The 18,425-nt window shown below is 34.9% G+C and overlaps 2 protein-coding genes across 3 annotated transcripts; one reads left to right on the top strand and one right to left on the bottom strand.

Moving 5' to 3' along the window:
* The first annotated feature begins 5 nt into the window (after positions 1–5).
* Positions 6–8,125, top strand: LOC138320724 (proteasome subunit beta type-7-like). 2 transcript variants are annotated; one of them, XM_069263894.1, is made up of 8 exons: positions 7–148; positions 971–1,052; positions 1,858–1,955; positions 2,305–2,445; positions 3,166–3,281; positions 6,955–7,013; positions 7,256–7,407; positions 7,746–8,125. In XM_069263894.1, exons 1-8 carry the CDS (start codon positions 87–89, stop codon positions 7,747–7,749), a joined length of 714 nt encoding a protein of 237 aa, XP_069119995.1. In that variant the 5' UTR covers positions 7–86; the 3' UTR covers positions 7,750–8,125. The 2 variants fall into 2 exon arrangements, with proteins under 2 accessions (XP_069119996.1, XP_069119995.1); XM_069263895.1 differs by lacking the exon at positions 7,746–8,125 and having other exon boundaries at positions 6–148; positions 7,256–7,411.
* A 2,839-nt stretch (positions 8,126–10,964) lies between these two features.
* LOC138320727 (polyisoprenoid diphosphate/phosphate phosphohydrolase PLPP6-like) lies at positions 10,965–18,343 on the bottom strand. Its single transcript, XM_069263897.1, has 2 exons — positions 17,878–18,343; positions 10,965–16,893 (listed from the first exon to the last, which is right to left on the bottom strand). The coding sequence occupies exons 1-2, from the start codon at positions 18,332–18,334 to the stop codon at positions 16,511–16,513; spliced, it is 840 nt and encodes a 279-aa protein (XP_069119998.1). The 5' UTR covers positions 18,335–18,343; the 3' UTR covers positions 10,965–16,510.
* Positions 18,344–18,425: the final 82 nt, after the last annotated feature.

Here is an 18,425-nt window from a genome sequence, read left to right on the forward strand (position 1 = left end):
AAGAAGCGTCTAATTAACCAAGAAATTCGGATTTACAGCCAATCAGATTTCTCCAAACTGTTTACACCGAATCTTATCTCGAGAAAATGGCTGCAGTGTTGGGTGCCGAACCGCGAGTCGGAGGGTTTAATTTTGAAAACTATGCAAGGCAAGTAATTTATTTCTGACTTAACGACAAGGAAACATAAACCACTTGTAAAGCTTACACATCCCGTTAAAATTAAAGTATATTTCTACTTGGTTACATAATTTGATATGTTTTTGGCGAATGATCACACGATGACAAAGCAACATTATTCGATTCTCTCTGGGTTATTTCGCCGGTGAATCGCCCTCAATCTCATTTTTATGCCGAAACTAACTACTGTTGTTGCGGTAAAGATATCACCTTCTGACTGACTTTTTTGTCAGAAGTGTTATCTTTTCGGCTACAACATTAGATAGAGCGAAACATAATTTTGTTATTTCATCAGCACAAAATGTCGGTCAATATCAGCAGAGAAAATGTCAACATTAGATTCAAATGCGTCTACATGATTAAATAATTCGCTGAACAATCACTGGAAGAACCATGTCATGAAATTTCAACTATTAACAGGTTGGGCACAACCCTGCATTTGGGTAAAAGTTACCCATTTGAGTAACAGTTACGAGGGTTGAAATATCCCTGATTCTCCCATACATAGCAGAAAAATGATGAAATTCCACTTGGTTTCCAGCTTTTTCATCGCGCCATTATCGCAGAAACGTCGTTATGCGTCAAAAATTTATGAAGTCATGTATTAATGACATCACGTTATTGTCTAGCGCGTGTGAGCTGTCTTACACCCCCCTGTGTAAGATAGAGATATCTTTTCCCTAGCAACCACAGGATATCCCTGTGAAGTATGGGAGAAAATGACACCAATGACGGTAATGTTCTTACCACCTCCATAACAAAAACCTCACTGGTAACTTATTCTCATTTCAGAAATATTTCTCTGGAGCAAGCAGGAATAAAACCTCCAAAAGCTTACAAAACAGGAACCACTATTGTCGGTTTAGTTTACAAGGTAATATTCCAAGGATATATTACTCAAAGTAGCCGCAATATTTGTGGAATTAAAAAAATAGACTCTTAGATGAAAGGCCTAACCATCATAGTAAATTATAATCTAAACTAATTAAAGGTTTCAAGTACAAGTACAACCCACAGGTTCACAAATAATTTGAAGAGATCAATTATTCTAAGAACAGATAAATGAAAAGTGTAATGGTGTGACCTCATGTAAAAATATCAGTAATTGATATTATGAACTTCTGTTTTTATCGAAAAGAAAAATGATGCAAAAATATGATTTGGTTAACATATTTATGCTTTTTTATTGTAAAAAAGTAATTGCAGTCATTAGTTACTGTCTATAAAATTCATAGAGAATTTACTCAATTGTGAAGTCTGATTATGCGTTCAATGTACTTCTTGCATAAATTTGTTAATTAAACTTGATTATTTTTTAAATGTAGGTTGGGATATTAGACTAAATGATTATTTTAGTCATCTAGTGAAGTCATTTATGAAGGAATTAGTACATTTTTTAGAGAAGTAAAACCTGAAACTTTATTTGTTTTATCTGTGATAGATACCAGTTAAGAAAAATAAAAAATAAAATATTTGGAGAATAATTATTTCATTTCAGGTTTTACCTTATTACTATTAATAGCAATATTTGGAGTCTGTTTTAATCTACCTATTCAACACAATATTATAGCTGAAACTTTTGGACATCATACTCTACATTTTGTGTACACATGTTAAACTAATTTCCTGTATAATTGGTTTGAAGAAAATTGTTCTGATTTGTGAGATTTATGTTACAGGATGGTATTGTATTGGGTGCTGACACCAGGGCTACAGAAGGCTCTGTTGTGGCAGATAAAAACTGTGCAAAGATCCATTATATAGCTGACAATATTTAGTAAGTCTATAAATATGTATCATAGGGTTGGAACTTGGACATGTATAGTAACCGCTCTGATTATTGTTTAGAAAATGTAAATGCTATGTCCTGTTATGATGGACTTAATGTTTTTGTATGTTAAAATTCAAAATTTCATATAATGTTGACAAATATGTATAGTAACCATTATGATTATTGTTAAAAAATTACACAAAGTTCTGTTAAAATAGAGATATGGTGGTAAACTGTTAAAATAGAGATATGGTGGTAAACTGTTAAAAATGAGATATGGTGGTATTATGTTACTAGTATGATATATTACCATGATGAGTTAACTGTATAGATAATAACTGGTGTAACCTTGTAGTTGCTGTGGTGCCGGTACTGCTGCTGATACCGAAGTGACCACACGATTGATTTCCTCACAGTTGGAGCTCCATCGACTCAATACTGGTCGGGTACCAAGAGTGTGTACAGCCAACAGGCTTCTCAAACAGATGTTGTTCAGGTAAAAATCTCCACAATCAATATATCTTGTTAGCTCAGTGCAGTCTCTTTCATCCATTCATCGTCAAACAGGCCAACCATCCATCTGTTTGTCTATGACTGTCAACTTTTCTATTTTAACAACTTCTCAAAAAACCAAGAATCCCAGCTGAGACACCTGTAATTGATGAGATGAAGGGTTACAAAGTTTGTTCAAATGAATGACATTGACCTTCATTCAAGGTCACAATAGACAAAAAGTTAAAGTCTAAAATCTAAAACAACTTCATAACTACGAATCCTGGTGACCTGATATTAGACCTGTAGCTTGATGAGTTGATGGACTACCAAGGTTGTCGGAATGAATGTCCTTGACCTACATTTAAATTACTTAAGTAAAACATGGAAAAATCTCAAATTGATTATCCTGGGTGTATATGTATTAGGTGCCAGGTAGCAAATGAGTAATGTGTGGCCTTTTGGACCTTAAAGTGATGTTCACAACAAAAATTAATATGTCTTGTTTTAAACCAACATTATTCAGTTTAAACAAAATTCACAACAAATATGTTATAAGGAAAAATAAAATATGCAAATGTTTAGACATGTCTGTGTATGTAAATTGCATGACCAATATTCAAAGTTTTTGAATCATACTGCCATATGTACACTGTAAAGTTTCTAAAATTGTGTTGCATTTATTGTTGTGTTAGAATATGTTGTTTCTGTGTATTGGTAACAGATACCACGGTGGCATCAGTGCAGCCCTGGTACTGGGAGGTGTTGATACTACTGGCCCACACCTGTACAGTGTATGGCCTCACGGATCTACAGACAAACTGCCGTATGTTACCATGGGTAAGTTAGAAGTCTGTTTAGTGTATCGATAGATTGATATCGGATTGAAATGTGCATTTCGATAAAGACCATGTAATTAGCATATATTCACTGATGTTTAACATTAAAGTGAACAGTCGGGCAAGGATGGCTAAAGTCGGTAAAAATGGTGTGAATGTATCCAGTATAATTTCTTATGAAATGGAAAAATAAAATCTCTCGCCAAAATCTGTCTGCGTACGAAGAAATTAAATTAAAGTATGGAAATTCTAAAACGTCCTCCCGGCTCACTATGTCCGTGGTTACATTTCCACGCAGCCTCGCTTTCAATGCTTTCAACTTTTCTTTACTTTAATGGTCAGAACTGGGAAACTAAGCAGAACTTGACCGTCGTATTAATATGTGAGAACTTTTGGAAGGCCAATGAACGCAGTTAAACTGGTTTTCTTTGCCCGACTATTCACTTTAAGCTTGATCAGTTGTTTGTATATTGTGTTTTGAAGTTGTGTAATTTGTTAAAAGGTGTACAAATTTTGGCTAATTATAATATAGAATTATTATGTTAGGAAAATTAATGATTCTGAAGAAAAGAGTAAATGTCTGCTTATCATATGTATTGGCCAATATAGAGCAGTGGTTTAGTGATAATAGTGACATTTGAACACATAGCTCTCTACCTCTGGGAGGGCCAGTTTAAAGTTTCAACCGTATTTTCCGGAGTATAAGCCGCTACTTTTTTCCCTGAAAATCGGGAGTGCGGCATATACACCAGTGCGACTTATCTGTGGACGAAAACCAAAATCTGACGATGTTTTGGCATTATTACGTCGTGATTCACATGTGAAAATCGTAAGTTTTACTCGCCAGTTTTGTAAAGTTATACATCGAACAAATCACTGTAAAAGTGTTTAAAAGATAAAATATGCAATGAAATTATATATTAACGATGAAAATGATTACATATCAGATGCATATTCATTCGTAAAATTGTTTAATTCAAGGAAAATCCGCCGACTGAAACGTGTTTGTTTACTAGCGCAACACAATAGCGGTTTAGTAAAGTTATACATCGAAAATATCACTGTAAAAGTGTTTAAACGATATAATATGTGATGAAAATATAATAAAGATAAAAATAATAACGTACCAGATACATGTTCAATCGTAAAATTGTTTAATTCATGGAAAATCGGCCGACTGAAGCGTGGTTGTTTACAGTCACAACACAATGGCGGACTGATTTCGCTATCGATTTGCTGCAGGATCGTTACCAAGAAAATAATAACTAAAACGTCAAAAACCATCAAATATCAAACAATAAGTTAAATATATTATTTAAATATTATTTGAGTGAAAGAAATGCCCGCAGACAGGGAAAAAACAATCTTTTTGAATGACTGCTAAATATAACTTGCACACGTGTTACACACGGTCAACATGTGTATTTCTCAGAATCCTGTCGCTGTGACTTCAATGAAATAATCGGCAGTCAAGTTTTATAGTGTGAATTACATGTAATATAGAACATTATAGCGATGTTAAAAAGCACCAAACAGTCGTATAAAACATCATTTAATCGATCTCTGCAGCGGCAAACACCACGAAATCATATCCGGAAGTTTACAAAAATAAGGCTTCGGTGAATTGCATCATGGGATGGCAAGTTGAGAGAGAACACTCTAAACAAAGTCAATTTTAGGTTAATGATAGTCTTGATAATAAAGTAATCCTATACACATCAATATAATTAATACGCGAAGTATATCAAAATAGATATAAAAGAAAATCGTATGCATATTGAGGAAAGTATTTTAACCGGCATGTTGAAATATGAGAGAGAGAGTAAGCGTGAATTTCGTACGGCCGCCATGTTTGTTTACACACAAGAAGTCTTACGTAATGGCAGAGTAAACAACGAACAGAAACATGACCAAATCAGTTTTCTAAAGATATTTACATCATTGTGAGTTTTTTATTTGTTATACATTTACAGAACAAGTTTACAGACAGTTTTCGTGATTCTAATCGATCGATAAGCATTACCGTGCTTCATTAGAGATCGATCGTATACACAGAGGGTTGCGTGGGTGCATGGGACTAACTTTTGGTTGCGGCTTATGTAACGGTGCGTCTTATGTGTGTACAAAACCTGAAAAAATCGTAAAAAAGGCCTCTGCGGCTTGTACACAGGTGCGACTTATTGTCCGGAAAATACGGTAGTTATATAGGTTGTTGGTTTTTTTCTTCACCACCTAAACCAGATTTTTCCATAAATAAGCTTGCTTGGTTCCAGGCAAACTAGATAGAATTTAAGGGAAATTTATCCTTTAGTCATGATACTACACTTGTCCATGTCCTGTCCCCTGGCTGAGACACACCTGAGTCTCTTTAAGATGGTAGTTATTACTCCTGTTAAGATCTCAACATAGAGAAAGGCTCTTTGTCCTGTCCCCTGGCTGAGACACACCTGAGTCTCTTTAAGATGGTAGTTATTACTCCTGTTAAGATCTCAACATAGGCTCTTAGTCCTGTCCCCTGGATGAGATTGAGACATACCTGAGTCTCTTTGAGATGGTAGTTATTACTCCTGTTAAGATCTCAACATAGGCTCTTAGTCCTGTCCCCTGGATGAGATTGAGACATACCTGAGTCTCTTTGAGATGGTAGTTATTACTCCTATTAAGATCTCAACATAGGCTCTTAGTCCTGTCCCCTGGATGAGACATACCTGAGTCTCTTTGAGATGGTAGTTATTACTCCTGTTAAGATCTCAGCATAGGCTCTTAGTCCTGTCCCCTGGATGAGACATACCTGAGTCTCTTTGAGATGGTAGTTATTACTCCTGTTAAGATCTCAACATAGGCTCTTAGTCCTGTCCCCTGGATGAGATTGAGACATACCTGAGTCTCTTTGAGATGGTAGTTATTACTCCTGTTAAGATCTCAACATAGGCTCTTAGTCCTGTCCCCTGGATGAGACACACCTGAGTCTCTTTGAGATGGTAGTTATTACTCCTGTTAAGATCTCAACATAGGCTCTTAGTCCTGTCCCCTGGATGAGATTGAGACATACCTGAGTCTCTTTGAGATGGTAGTTATTACTCCTGTTAAGATCTCAACATAGGCTCTTAGTCCTGTCCCCTGGATGAGACATACCTGAGTCTCTTTGAGATGGTAGTTATTACTCCTATTAAGATCTCAACATAGGCTCTTAGTCCTGTCCCCTGGATGAGATTGAGACATACCTGAGTCTCTTTGAGATGGTAGTTATTACTCCTGTTAAGATCTCAACATAGGCTCTTAGTCCTGTCCCCTGGATGAGATTGAGACATACCTGAGTCTCTTTGAGATGGTAGTTATTACTCCTGTTAAGATCTCAACATAAAGCGTATGTGATAAATGGTGATCAATTCACCATAATGGATATTAATGTGACATTTGTATGTAATGATCTACATTGCTTACACACACATGGTATGATGTCATGGTGATCACCATGGTACTAGCGGAAATAACATCTCAGCTAGAGAGAACTTCTCTTTAGCTTGATCGTTTTGACATAAGTCTAGTTCGCCAGAGGTTCCAATGTCAATCCCTAGCTATTCCACCCATCTCATATGTATGTTGTAAATCTTGGTCTTCTCTAACATTCAATACACAGGCATAAAACATAACATTGTTTTTTGTTTTAACAGGTTCAGGATCACTTGCAGCTATGGCTACATTTGAGGACCGTTTCAAACCAGAAATGGAGGTAACTTCAACTAAAATGTTTGGAAGATAATGTAATAGTGAAGCCTGATAAAATAATAGTGTTTAAGTTTTATGTGCATTGCTTTGCGTCATTGTAATGTTACAGCAAGCATATAACATTTAGATGAATATAAAGATGAAATACATCACATGTACATATCAATTATCTTTATGAATACTTTAGTCACAGAAAGGAAAACAGCAAATGTTCATGCTATATATTAACTTGTATTGTGTTTACAGAAAGACCAGGCCATACAGTTAGTAAGAGATGCTATCGCCGCTGGTATATTTAATGATCTTGGATCTGGATCTAATGTTGATGTTTGTGTGATAACTAAAGGCAAGGTAGAATACCTCCGGCCATACGATGAAGCCAATATCAAAGGGCTAAGGTAGTAACAGGTTTTATATTGATTCAAAATACTTGTTTGGCTACAGACCTTTGTAATACTCATCTAAAAATCATTATTTCTCCGATTAAGCAACTTACATTTCATTTCATATATACAAGTTAGGAATCAAATATAACCAGTTAGTTTCACGATTTAAAGAAATGATACCCTCTTTGTAAATGCTAGGTAAATACCAACTGTCAATTCGTCAAGTTTATAATCTGTTGTTTTCAATTGAATTTCCCAAAAATGTAAATAAAATTTCATTTTTGAAGTCATTATATAGGTCTTTTTGAAAAATTGTATATTGCAAGACTCTTCATTCATTCTTTTTACAGATAGGAAAATTCCACCTATCACGTAATATCATAATAGATTGGTATGGATGTGTGGAATTGGATAATTCTTGGAGGAGATGAGATTGGAGTAAAAGACCAATCATCTTTACCTTCACATTCTTCTTATTCCACTGTGTGATGGATATCTATCAGTGACAATTCACCGCGACAAGAACAATGTCCCTAGTATACAGGACGTTAAAAACAGAACTCAGACATCATCACAAGTGTGTTGTTTTAATGTTAGTTGGACTGCTAACATGTAGACGACAAAAAAAAAAATTGACATTTAGTGTGATAGAAAAAATCTAAGTTAAGTGCTACATATATGTCAGAAAAATCCTTACATGTTTAATAAATCATTTCATGGTTATATAGAAGGAGTATGTTGTTTTTTACTTCGAAATCAAGATACAGTAGAACGCATAACAAACCTCTGGAGACCAACCAAATCAATTTGTTATAAACAAAGTTCGTTATACACTTATAAAATAATCTTTTAGGAACCTTATTCCCCGTTATAGAATAATCTTTTAGGAACCTTAACGGGGAATAGAAATCACTATGCTATAAGCATTAATTTGTTGTTAGCGTGTTCGTTATGAATGTGATTTACTGTATTATGAAAATTCTGTATTTTGGTTGGCTGCTATAAGGATTTTCTTGATGGAAATTCTTGCCTGGATGAAAGTGAAATGTTAATTTCAGTCAGTCTATTAGAATAATACTGTATTTCACATCTAGAAAAATGAGTATGCTCAATTGGATTAAATTTAGGCATTTCACATAATGATTAGACGAAGTAAGCCAATATTCGATTTGCAATAGAAATGAAAGAAAATTCAATGTAAATGGAAGCCGAGTCCATGAAAATGGGGATGGGGACGCTTCTTGAGTTTAATACTCATTTATGATGATAAAATGTTTGTCTAGTCAATAGTGATTTTCTGTAAGACGCATGTCACAGCATGTGTCTCATAATGCAATATGTTTCATTCAAAGGGACAATACTTAAATAAAACCAAAAGGAAAAAAATCCTGCCGAAAACAAAAATTTTATTGCTTTTTGCAAACAATTGTTAACTTGCCGTAAGGTTATTTGTACCCCATCTGTGACTGGATAGGGGAGGGGACATATAGGTTTACGTTGTATCTGCACTGCCTTGACCAGGCCATCTTTAGTGTACTAAATAAGGCGATGGAAACTCCTACCAAACTGATCGTTTGTGTTCACCTAGGCAAGACATACAGTAGTTCCATTTGCGGATTGGTACCAGTTGTACTTAAGTGATACGGCACCGCCAAATGGAACGCGTTTGAATTTTTCCGTGATGGCGGTACCCATATGAAAGATACACTTCGAATATAAAAGCTAAGTATTTTCGGTATTAACAATAACATGGATATAAAAATAATACCTAAATAGTTTCGGCATATATCGAAATAAACAATCTGTGTACTTTTATCGGATATAAACACGCTCTGCCTTGCTTTCAACAAAGAAAACATTCCGGTGACAAATGAAAAAATCTCGGGTTCGCCATCTTGGATACAAGTGGTACGCTTCTGAAAATGAACCACTTGTACCTGTACAGTTCTTCTGGTACGGCGCGCTCCATTTGAGATACAGCAGATTTCCATCGATACAACTGGTACAACTCTGCAAATGGAACCCACGGATGTGTACCAAAACCAAGTCATTCACCTATATTATGACCTTTGACCTCAATTTCAATAAAACATTGATCTTTTAGGGGCTTTAAAATCTTTTAGGAACCTTAACGGGGAATAGAAATCACTATGCTATATTTTGGTTGGCTGCTATAAGGATTTTCTTGATGGAAATTCTTGCCTGGATGAAAGTGAAATGTTAATTTCAGTCAGTCTATTAGAATAATACTGTATTTCACATCTAGAAAAATGAGTATGCTCAATTGGATTAAATTTAGGCATTTCACATAATGATTAGACGAAGTAAGCCAATATTCGATTTGCAATAGAAATGAAAGAAAATTCAATGTAAATGGAAGCCGAGTCCATGAAAATGGGGATGGGGACGCTTCTTGGTTTTAATACTCATTTATGATGATAAAATGTTTGTCTAGTCAATAGTGACTTTCTGTAAGACGCATGTCACAGCATGTGTCTCATAATGCAATATGTTTCATTCAAAGGGACAATACTTACATAAAACCAAAAGGAAAAAATCCTGCTGAAAACAAAGATTTTATTGCTTTTTGCAAACAATTGTTAACTTGCCGTAAGGTTATTTGTACCCCATCTGTGACTGGATAGGGGAGGTTTATGTTGCATCTGCACTGCCTTGACCAGGCCATCTTTAGTGTACTAAATAAGGCGATGGAAACTCCTACCAAACTGATCGTTTGTGTTCACCTAGGCAAGACATACCGTGCGTTCCATTTGCGGATTGGTACCAATTGTACTTAAGTGATACGGCACCGCCAAATGGAACGCGTTTGAATTTTTCCATGATGGCGGTACCCATATGAAAGATACACTTCGAATATAAAAGCTAAGTATTTTCGGTATTAACAATAACATGGATATAAAAATAATACCTAAATAGTTTCGGCATATATCGAAATAAACAATCTGTGTACTTTTATCAGATATAAATTCGCTCTGCCTTGCTTTCAACAAAGAAAACATTCCAGTGACAAATGAAAAATCTCGGGTTCGCCATCTTGGATACAAGTGGTACGCTTCTGAAAATGAACCACTTGTACCGGTACAGTTCTGCTGGTAAGGTGCGTTCCATTTGAGATACAGCAGATTTCCATCCATACAACTGGTACAACTCAGCAAATGGAACCCACGGATGTGTACCAAAACCAAGTCATTCACCTATATTATTACCTTTGACCTCAATTTCAATAAAACATTGTCTGGGCTTTATATCGTATACTTCAGTAAAACATATTTATAACAAACACACTTACAACAAATTCATGGTTGTAACGTAGCTATTTCCATTCCCAAACAAGATTCCTATAAAAAATCGAACAAACTGTGTTGATAATGAAATTGTTTTTTGGTCCCTAGGCCTAGAGGTGTTTTACTAAATAAGGCATTGGAACTTCATACTTGTACGTGGGTCCACCTAGGCGAGTTGGTGCATCACTAATCAAAATTAATTAAATTTGAAGGCATTGATGTTTAGACCATTATTTTAGGTGACAAAAAAAAAAAAAAAGAAACTTGTATTTCAACACTTTTATTTTTGAAAATAATATAAAAAAAAGGTCACAAAACAACACCATAAAACTTTAGAGTGCCATTTCATTTCAACTAAAGTAGCTTTCAAATGTTTGCTGCAGAATGCTTAACATACCATATACTATAAAGATTTTCATGTCGTACTCCGTCTTTGCATAATAAGAGTTATTTCCCTTTGGAGGTAGGTATTGATTGTGATGTCATTTCATTCCGAGTGAAATTATTTTCTCTGAGATATATGAAATTGTGCTTGCAGATGTAACTATCAAGACCTACCTGCAGGGCAAATAACTAGTTATGCAATATACAAATATGGAACATGAACGATAACACTTCCTGCATACTATTCTGTTTATCAATACTCAACATTTCACCCACATATAACAACTGCATTTGTTTCTATCCTCAACACACATATGCTTGGAATGCACATTGATTTCATTTTCTCATTATTTTCAAATTGGTCCTTGTTCATTTAAAAAGGAACTTGTACAATAAAAAGAAGATGGTACCAGGGTATTTGTTCAAAAATATCAATTTACCATAAGGTATTAAATAAAATTTAATAAATGTACACATGCCATTCTTAACCTGCAAGGAGCAGCTACACAAAGGATATGTAATACATCTACATCTTTTTGTTTTTAAAGTGAACACAATCGAATGATGTAATAAAAGAAAATTTACGCTTGTTTCTTGCCACTATGTACATGTGTTACTCTGGTGATTTTCTGTAGTGGAGGTAATAGTGTTCATATAGATAACACTTATTATGTGTGTATGACGGTGCTGTTTCTTGGTTATCAAAATAGTATGGTAATGAACTGCCAAAGTATTGATATATGATGGATTGTTCATCACTATCATCATAATGATAGTATTCAGTAATATAAAATTAATCAATTTCCAGAAATTTATTTAATCATGATGTCAACATTTTGAATCCTGCTATGTGACGATTCATATGATATATAAGAAGGCAATTTTATTTTACCTGGTATTAAAATTTCTCTTTTTCTCAATATTATCATCAACTTCTTAAACATTAACAGCACTTTATTCTCAATGTTGAACATGTAATAACTGAAAAAGTACATGGTTAATAATGTGGGAAATAAACATTCATTCACCAAAAATATTAGACTTCACCAGACAGCAACATTTCTAATAAATGCAATATACATGCAAGAAGCAACAAATAATATTTAGCTTAAAAAATTTTGTTTAGTAATTTCTGGGAAATGAATTCAACTGTCAAAATCAAATTATGACCTGTTTAAATTAAGTTTACTCTTCAATTGATCACATGTTTCGCAGATTTGAGATCAAGGAAAAATATACTTGCATCCAATTTGAAGAGTCTGAGAAATTTGGTATGATATGGACTATGGACCAATGGAGAGTTACTTAACAGTTCACCATCTATTCATCTGAGTTTGGGCCAAATGATCTCACATAGCTCTCAACATACCAATACTTGCATAGATGTACACTGTAATGGGTTAAGAATTTTTGTACAAAATAAATAACAAATATGTATATATATACATCTTCAAATGGCAGCTTCTAACAATGATTTGTACCTCACAATGTAACAACTCATTTTGGACAGTAAAACAATCAACAAGAGCATCTAGAGAACTTGCCTTAATTTCTTAAGAAACAAGAGATCCCAGAGGGATCTTGGCGCCAACCAAAGAATGATCTATGTCTGACAATGGAAAGAGGGATCTTTTCTCTGCTTTTCAAACTTTTGCAAACATACTACATATAAAATTTGAGACAGATCGCTTCAGTGCTTTCTGAGAAATAGCAGCAACAAACTTCAACTATCAAAATCCAAGATGGCTCCTTGGCGGCCATCTTGTTGATCGATCGGTCCCAAATCGAAATATGCACAACTATGGTCCTAGGGGAACCTAAATATGAAATTTGAGACAGATTCATTCAATACTTTCTGAGAAATAGCGATAACAAACTTTAACTATCAAAATCCAAGATGGCTGCCTGGCGGCCATCTTGTTGACTGATTGGTCCCAAAATACAATATGCACAACTAGGGCCCTAGGGGAACCTACATATGAAATTTGAGACAGATCCCTTCAGTACTTTCTGAGAAATAGCGATAACAAACTTTAAGTATCAAAATCCAAGATGGCTGCCTGGCGGCCATCTTGTTGACCGATTGGTCCCAAAATGCAATATGCACAACTAGGGCCATAGGGGAACCTACATATGAAATGTGAGACAGATCCCTTCAGTACTTTCTGAGAAATAGCGATAACAAGAATTGTTAACGGACGGACGGACGGACGGACGGACGGACGATGGACCACGGACAAAAAGCGATTTAAATAGCCCACCATCTGATGATGGTGGGCTAAAAAACCCACAATTAAGTCGACACTTAAGGTACTTTTGTTTAAGAAATCAAGGCCAGAATTGTTTTACAACAAACAAAAAGGAACTCTTGTTTAGTAAGAGTATTTTGTTACAGGTTGATCACTGTCCGCTTATCAACTTATTCATTATAACATAGACAAATCTAAAACTAATTGAACACAGTTGTCATTACAATGCACAATAAAATAATCACATATCCCTCACTGTAAGAGAGATCAAAAAATTACATCTACTACATCCTGGTCCTGATTATTACTATATTTTAACAATAAATACTGTTTCATATTGACATTTTGATCATTGTAGAATTTACACTCATATTACTCCAGACATTCACATATGTACTCAAAGAAACTAATAACTCAAAAACATCCAAAATGAAAACCATTTAATGGCAACTACATACGTAATCATGTTCACTTAGCAATCGCATGGGTAACAAAAATCATGCTAATGTTGATAACATGAACGATGACATGTTAACAGTGATCAATCATATATGGGTTCCATTAACAGATTTGTACCAGTACATCTTTGCTGTAGGCCTTATAGTCCTGAAATGGAATGTGCTCTACAAGTCAAACCAGCACAAACCATCTAGTTCCTGAAATGTACCACTTGGATTCGAAATGAAGGATCCTTCAATAGTAATCAAAATGTTTTCTTTTTTGTAAACACAGAAAATCATCATATTCCATGAAATTGTGTAAATTATGTACTGTATTTGCATGCTGAAGTTATTTAGGCAACACATTCATATTCCGTTATAGATTATATTATCATTAATATTATAGGTACACGTAAGATACAAAATACTTAGTTTCCAATCGTACGTCCTTTCATTTGGGTGTTGCCATCTTTGTAAAATCCAAACATATTTTATTACAAATGTAGTTGGTGCGGAACTGATAAAACTGGTATGAATCATATAATGGAACGTACTGATCACTGTCACATGGGTATAACAATGATCGTGTTAAAAGTAAAGATTACACAGGTAGTTATGGTATACCAGGTAGTGTACTTATAAATAATTATTGTGACAATGGACATGTTTATCCATTCATTGAGTGGGAACACCAACTGTGGTAGTGGGACTTCATATAAACAAAAGAATGTTGCAAATTTGTCATTTCCACACCATTTTACCTCATACTCAGAAGGGTTTATTACACATGTCTTTATGGTCTTACATTACAACATGGCTGATAAAGAACGGAAATTGGATTCAGCAAGTCATTTACACATTTATGAGGCTATCTTTTGTAAATAATTCAGATACTGGTGATATTTACTTGTCCATCAAACTCATGATTACACAAATGAACATAAAATAGACAGTAATCATGACTTGTAGCTGAATTCAAACTAAAACATGAAGATGTTCTTGTCTGTATAAAGGTCATAAAATAAATATCTCTGGAGTCAGTTTCCTGAATATTCCATAACTATAAGGAATTCTTTAACTTTAAATTCTCCATAGGAAAGAGTTTAATACAGAAGTTAAGGAAAAAATACTTATCATAACATCATTGTATTACCGGGCTATACTATGGAACTTGTTACCCATATACAGATTAAACATAACTGGGTATTAGCATTTCATTATTCATGATGATATGGAAATTAATGTGTTTGAGCAAAATATGGGTGGTCAATTTTGGATAAAAAGAAAACTGAACATATGTTACACTTTGTCCAAATGAGCATTTTTTGTTGTTTTCGTTTTGCATATTTTAATATGAAAACCCAGTTTTGTTTACAACATGACAATGCGCAGTGCCGCACAACACCATAAAATTAGGATAAATATATGGATGGTGTCAATGTTGGGAGAAATTTTGCTCTGCAAGTAGATATGTTTATTTACAAATGTTTGGGATATCAACACTATAAACAATCTAGCTAAATGTATCAAATTTCCCTGAGGGACTATAAGTACCCTATGGTAACTACTATCACAGTATTTAGGATATTTATGTCTACCTGTTTCATTTGATATGCTTACATTTAAAATACAGGAAACCTCACTAGTTCAAACAGACAGAAACATGTGCCAATAAATGTGCCAATATTTCATGGAATATTGATAGTAATTCAATCATCAGATGTTGGCATAATCAGAATTCAACAATGTGAACATTGACATCTCACAGAAACTTTAAAGTGAACAGTCAGGCAAGGATGGCTAAAGTCGGTAAAAATGGTATGAATGTATCCAGTATAATTTCTTATGGAATAGAAAAATAAAATCTCTCGCCAAAATCTGTCTGCGTACTTAGAAATTAATTTAAAGTATAGGAATCCTAAAACGTCCTCCCGGCTGACTATGTCCGTAGCTACATTTCCATACAGCCTCGCTTTCAATGCTTTCATCTTTTCTTAGTTCAATGGTCAGAACTGGGAAATGTAAGCAGAACTTGACCGTCATATTATAATTTGAGAACTTTTGGAAGGCCAATGAACGCATTTAGACTGGTTTTCTTTGCCCAACTATCCCCTTTAATGCTATCTATTCAAGTGTAATCAGTTCCTTTTTGCAAATTAATTATCAACAAGAAGTCTAAATTACATGTTTGTGTACAAATGGGTGGTTTTAGTTATGAAAAAGGACATATTATTATGCAAAGAAAGAAGGGTATTTGGCTAATAAGGGTTTGAGCTATTTGTGGGTTTGTTTACATGAAATATATAGGGGCAATTATAAGAATCAATTAATCATTGACAAATGGGAGGAATTCAAAGAATGAAAGTTTGAACTAGAGGTTCCCCTCAGGTTTTACAGTAAAAATTTAATTACACAAGGAATGAAGGTTTGAACTAAAGGGGTTTCACTGTAGAAATGTACTCACCCTTGACAACTATAGTAGAACTTGCAACAGAACAATATCAACACACTACACACACACAGGTCAATCAAATTCTATTCCTAATTCATTATTTCATTAGGGACGCTTGTTGATTTACTGATAACACATCTATAACAATGAACCTTCAATGAACAATGGGAGCCAGTGTCAAGGATTTCAATATAATTACTAATTTACACAACACACAAATGTTGTATTAGTGAATTTTTTACATGACAGTGTGTGACTATTTATAGCTGCCGATTAGATTAAACATTAATGATGTAAATGCCTAAAAATTGGTTCAACAAGATACATACAGGTCTGCTCAGACAACCAGTAGCTAGACAGTACACTATACTGTATATAGCCAATTAGGTAACCGAACAGGACATCGCTAACATGGTGACGTCCAAGCATCAGTCTGGACGCAGCAACAAAAACTGACCACAGCAATATCAGTCCATGGAATGATGAATTCACCACCAGTCTCTCAGCTAGAATGAAGGCAACCATTGCTGCCCTTGTAGCATGACCTGATGGAAAGGAGTAGTTGTCAACAGACACTGTAGCAAACATATCCATCTTATTGTGGGCTGGTCTTGGACGTTGAAACAGGAACTTCAAAAATGCCACTACAACCAGATCGCCTATAAGGCCTGAAACCGAAAGGGCTTCCATTTAAAACATGGTCATTGGTACAAAATGAGTTTTATAAAGATATAAGGTACATGGAAAATTGGCTTCCATATACAAAACATAGTCATATCCTAATTTTTTGCAGCGTTTCCTGTTCCAATAATGTTTGACATGTAATCATATGTAACAGATGAGGAGAAACTTAAGAGAACAGACCAGTTTGAATCCCATCTGGGCGCTACATTTTCTCCTCTCCTGTTACAAAATTGGCGTTCAACTAAATAACCCACGGTGGTGGTATTTGGAAGGGTCTCATGTAACTTAATTGGACTGGGTCGATCATCGGTGACCAGGTAGATCAGTCGGTAGAGCACTCGGCTAGAGTTAGGAGGGTCCCAGGTTCGAATCCTGGTCTGGCCTCTACATTTTCTCCTCTCCTGTTACACCTCATCCTCGATACTCCAGGGGTTCCTATCACATTCGATCTTTACACCCCTGGACTATCTCATAATAAAATTGGAGGCAGCTCAGTGGAAAATATTTGACCAATCACAGGTCAGCAAAGATTTCCTTTGCTTCAAAGCCTCACAGTCGAAAACAGTGTTCCCTTATACAGCACTTTTAATGTACATCAAAGGATTAATTATCTGTTTTGTTGCCTCTAATTTTACTTTGAGAAAGGGGTGTAGAGATAGTAAGTAATCGGAACTCTTGGAGTATCGAGTATGAATTTACATGGAAACATTTGGGAATGCAATATTAAATCACACAAACAATATTATGGTTGCCATTGTAGCAGCTATGAATGGAACACCGGTTACACACTTACTATTAACTGAATACCAGGAAGAGACATAGATTATATTTTACACACTTACTATTAACTGAATACCAGGAAGAGACATAGATTATATTTATACAAAATACTAAGTTAATTTCCACTTCACATGTGTATACTGTACAGCATAGAAAATTCTTCGTTATGCCCTATGTTTATAGATTACCTAAAAGTAAATTCACGAGAATTGCTATGTGTTCGACTTTGTGAAGAGTCAGTAGCAAGACAACTGTTCCCAGCAGCCAGGGAATTCCATGGCAGGATATTTCCAATGCCTTCATCAGAGGTCGGAGGTTTCCAAACGAAGAATCTTTGTCGGCACAAATACTGCATTTCTTTGTAAGTCTCAGGTCAGCAGATGCAATAGACTTCAAAAAAGAATCTACAGATTTGATCAGTTTCTGGTGTTGCAAGTCCTTATTGCGATTATTAGAGCCATTTGGTCGTCGTTTTTTCCTTGCTATGGATGACATTTTTTTCTTTCCTTTACCTGCAAGGCTCAATATAAATGTCAAGATTTCATTGGTTGGCGGGGAACTCTCGGGAAATCCCTTTCGGTGCGGAACTCTGGGTATTATACTAAATATAGACTGCGTATTGTTTCCATGACGGCATTGGGGCATTTAAAAAATTATAATTTTCAGATAATTTTCTATCTTATTATGATTGATTCTCTTAAAAATTATATATTAACCGAATCAGCTATACATTTTA

Source organism: Argopecten irradians, chromosome 4, assembly GCF_041381155.1.
Source record: "Argopecten irradians isolate NY chromosome 4, Ai_NY, whole genome shotgun sequence".
NCBI lineage: Eukaryota > Metazoa > Mollusca > Bivalvia > Pectinida > Pectinidae > Argopecten > Argopecten irradians.

Coding starts and splice junctions, on each gene's coding strand:
- LOC138320724 (XM_069263895.1), top strand. CDS start 87: ATGGCTGCAGTGTTGGGTGCCGAACCGCGAGTCGGAGGGTTTAATTTT. Junction 3,282..6,954: donor ACTGCCGTATGTTACCATGG/GTAAGTTAGAAG, acceptor TTGTTTTAACAG/GTTCAGGATCACTTGCAGCT. Junction 7,014..7,255: donor GTTTCAAACCAGAAATGGAG/GTAACTTCAACT, acceptor TTGTGTTTACAG/AAAGACCAGGCCATACAGTT.
- LOC138320727 (XM_069263897.1), bottom strand. CDS start 18,334: ATGCCCCAATGCCGTCATGGAAACAATACGCAGTCTATATTTAGTATA. Junction 16,894..17,877: donor TCTCGTGAATTTACTTTTAG/GTAATCTATAAA, acceptor TTTCGGTTTCAG/GCCTTATAGGCGATCTGGTT.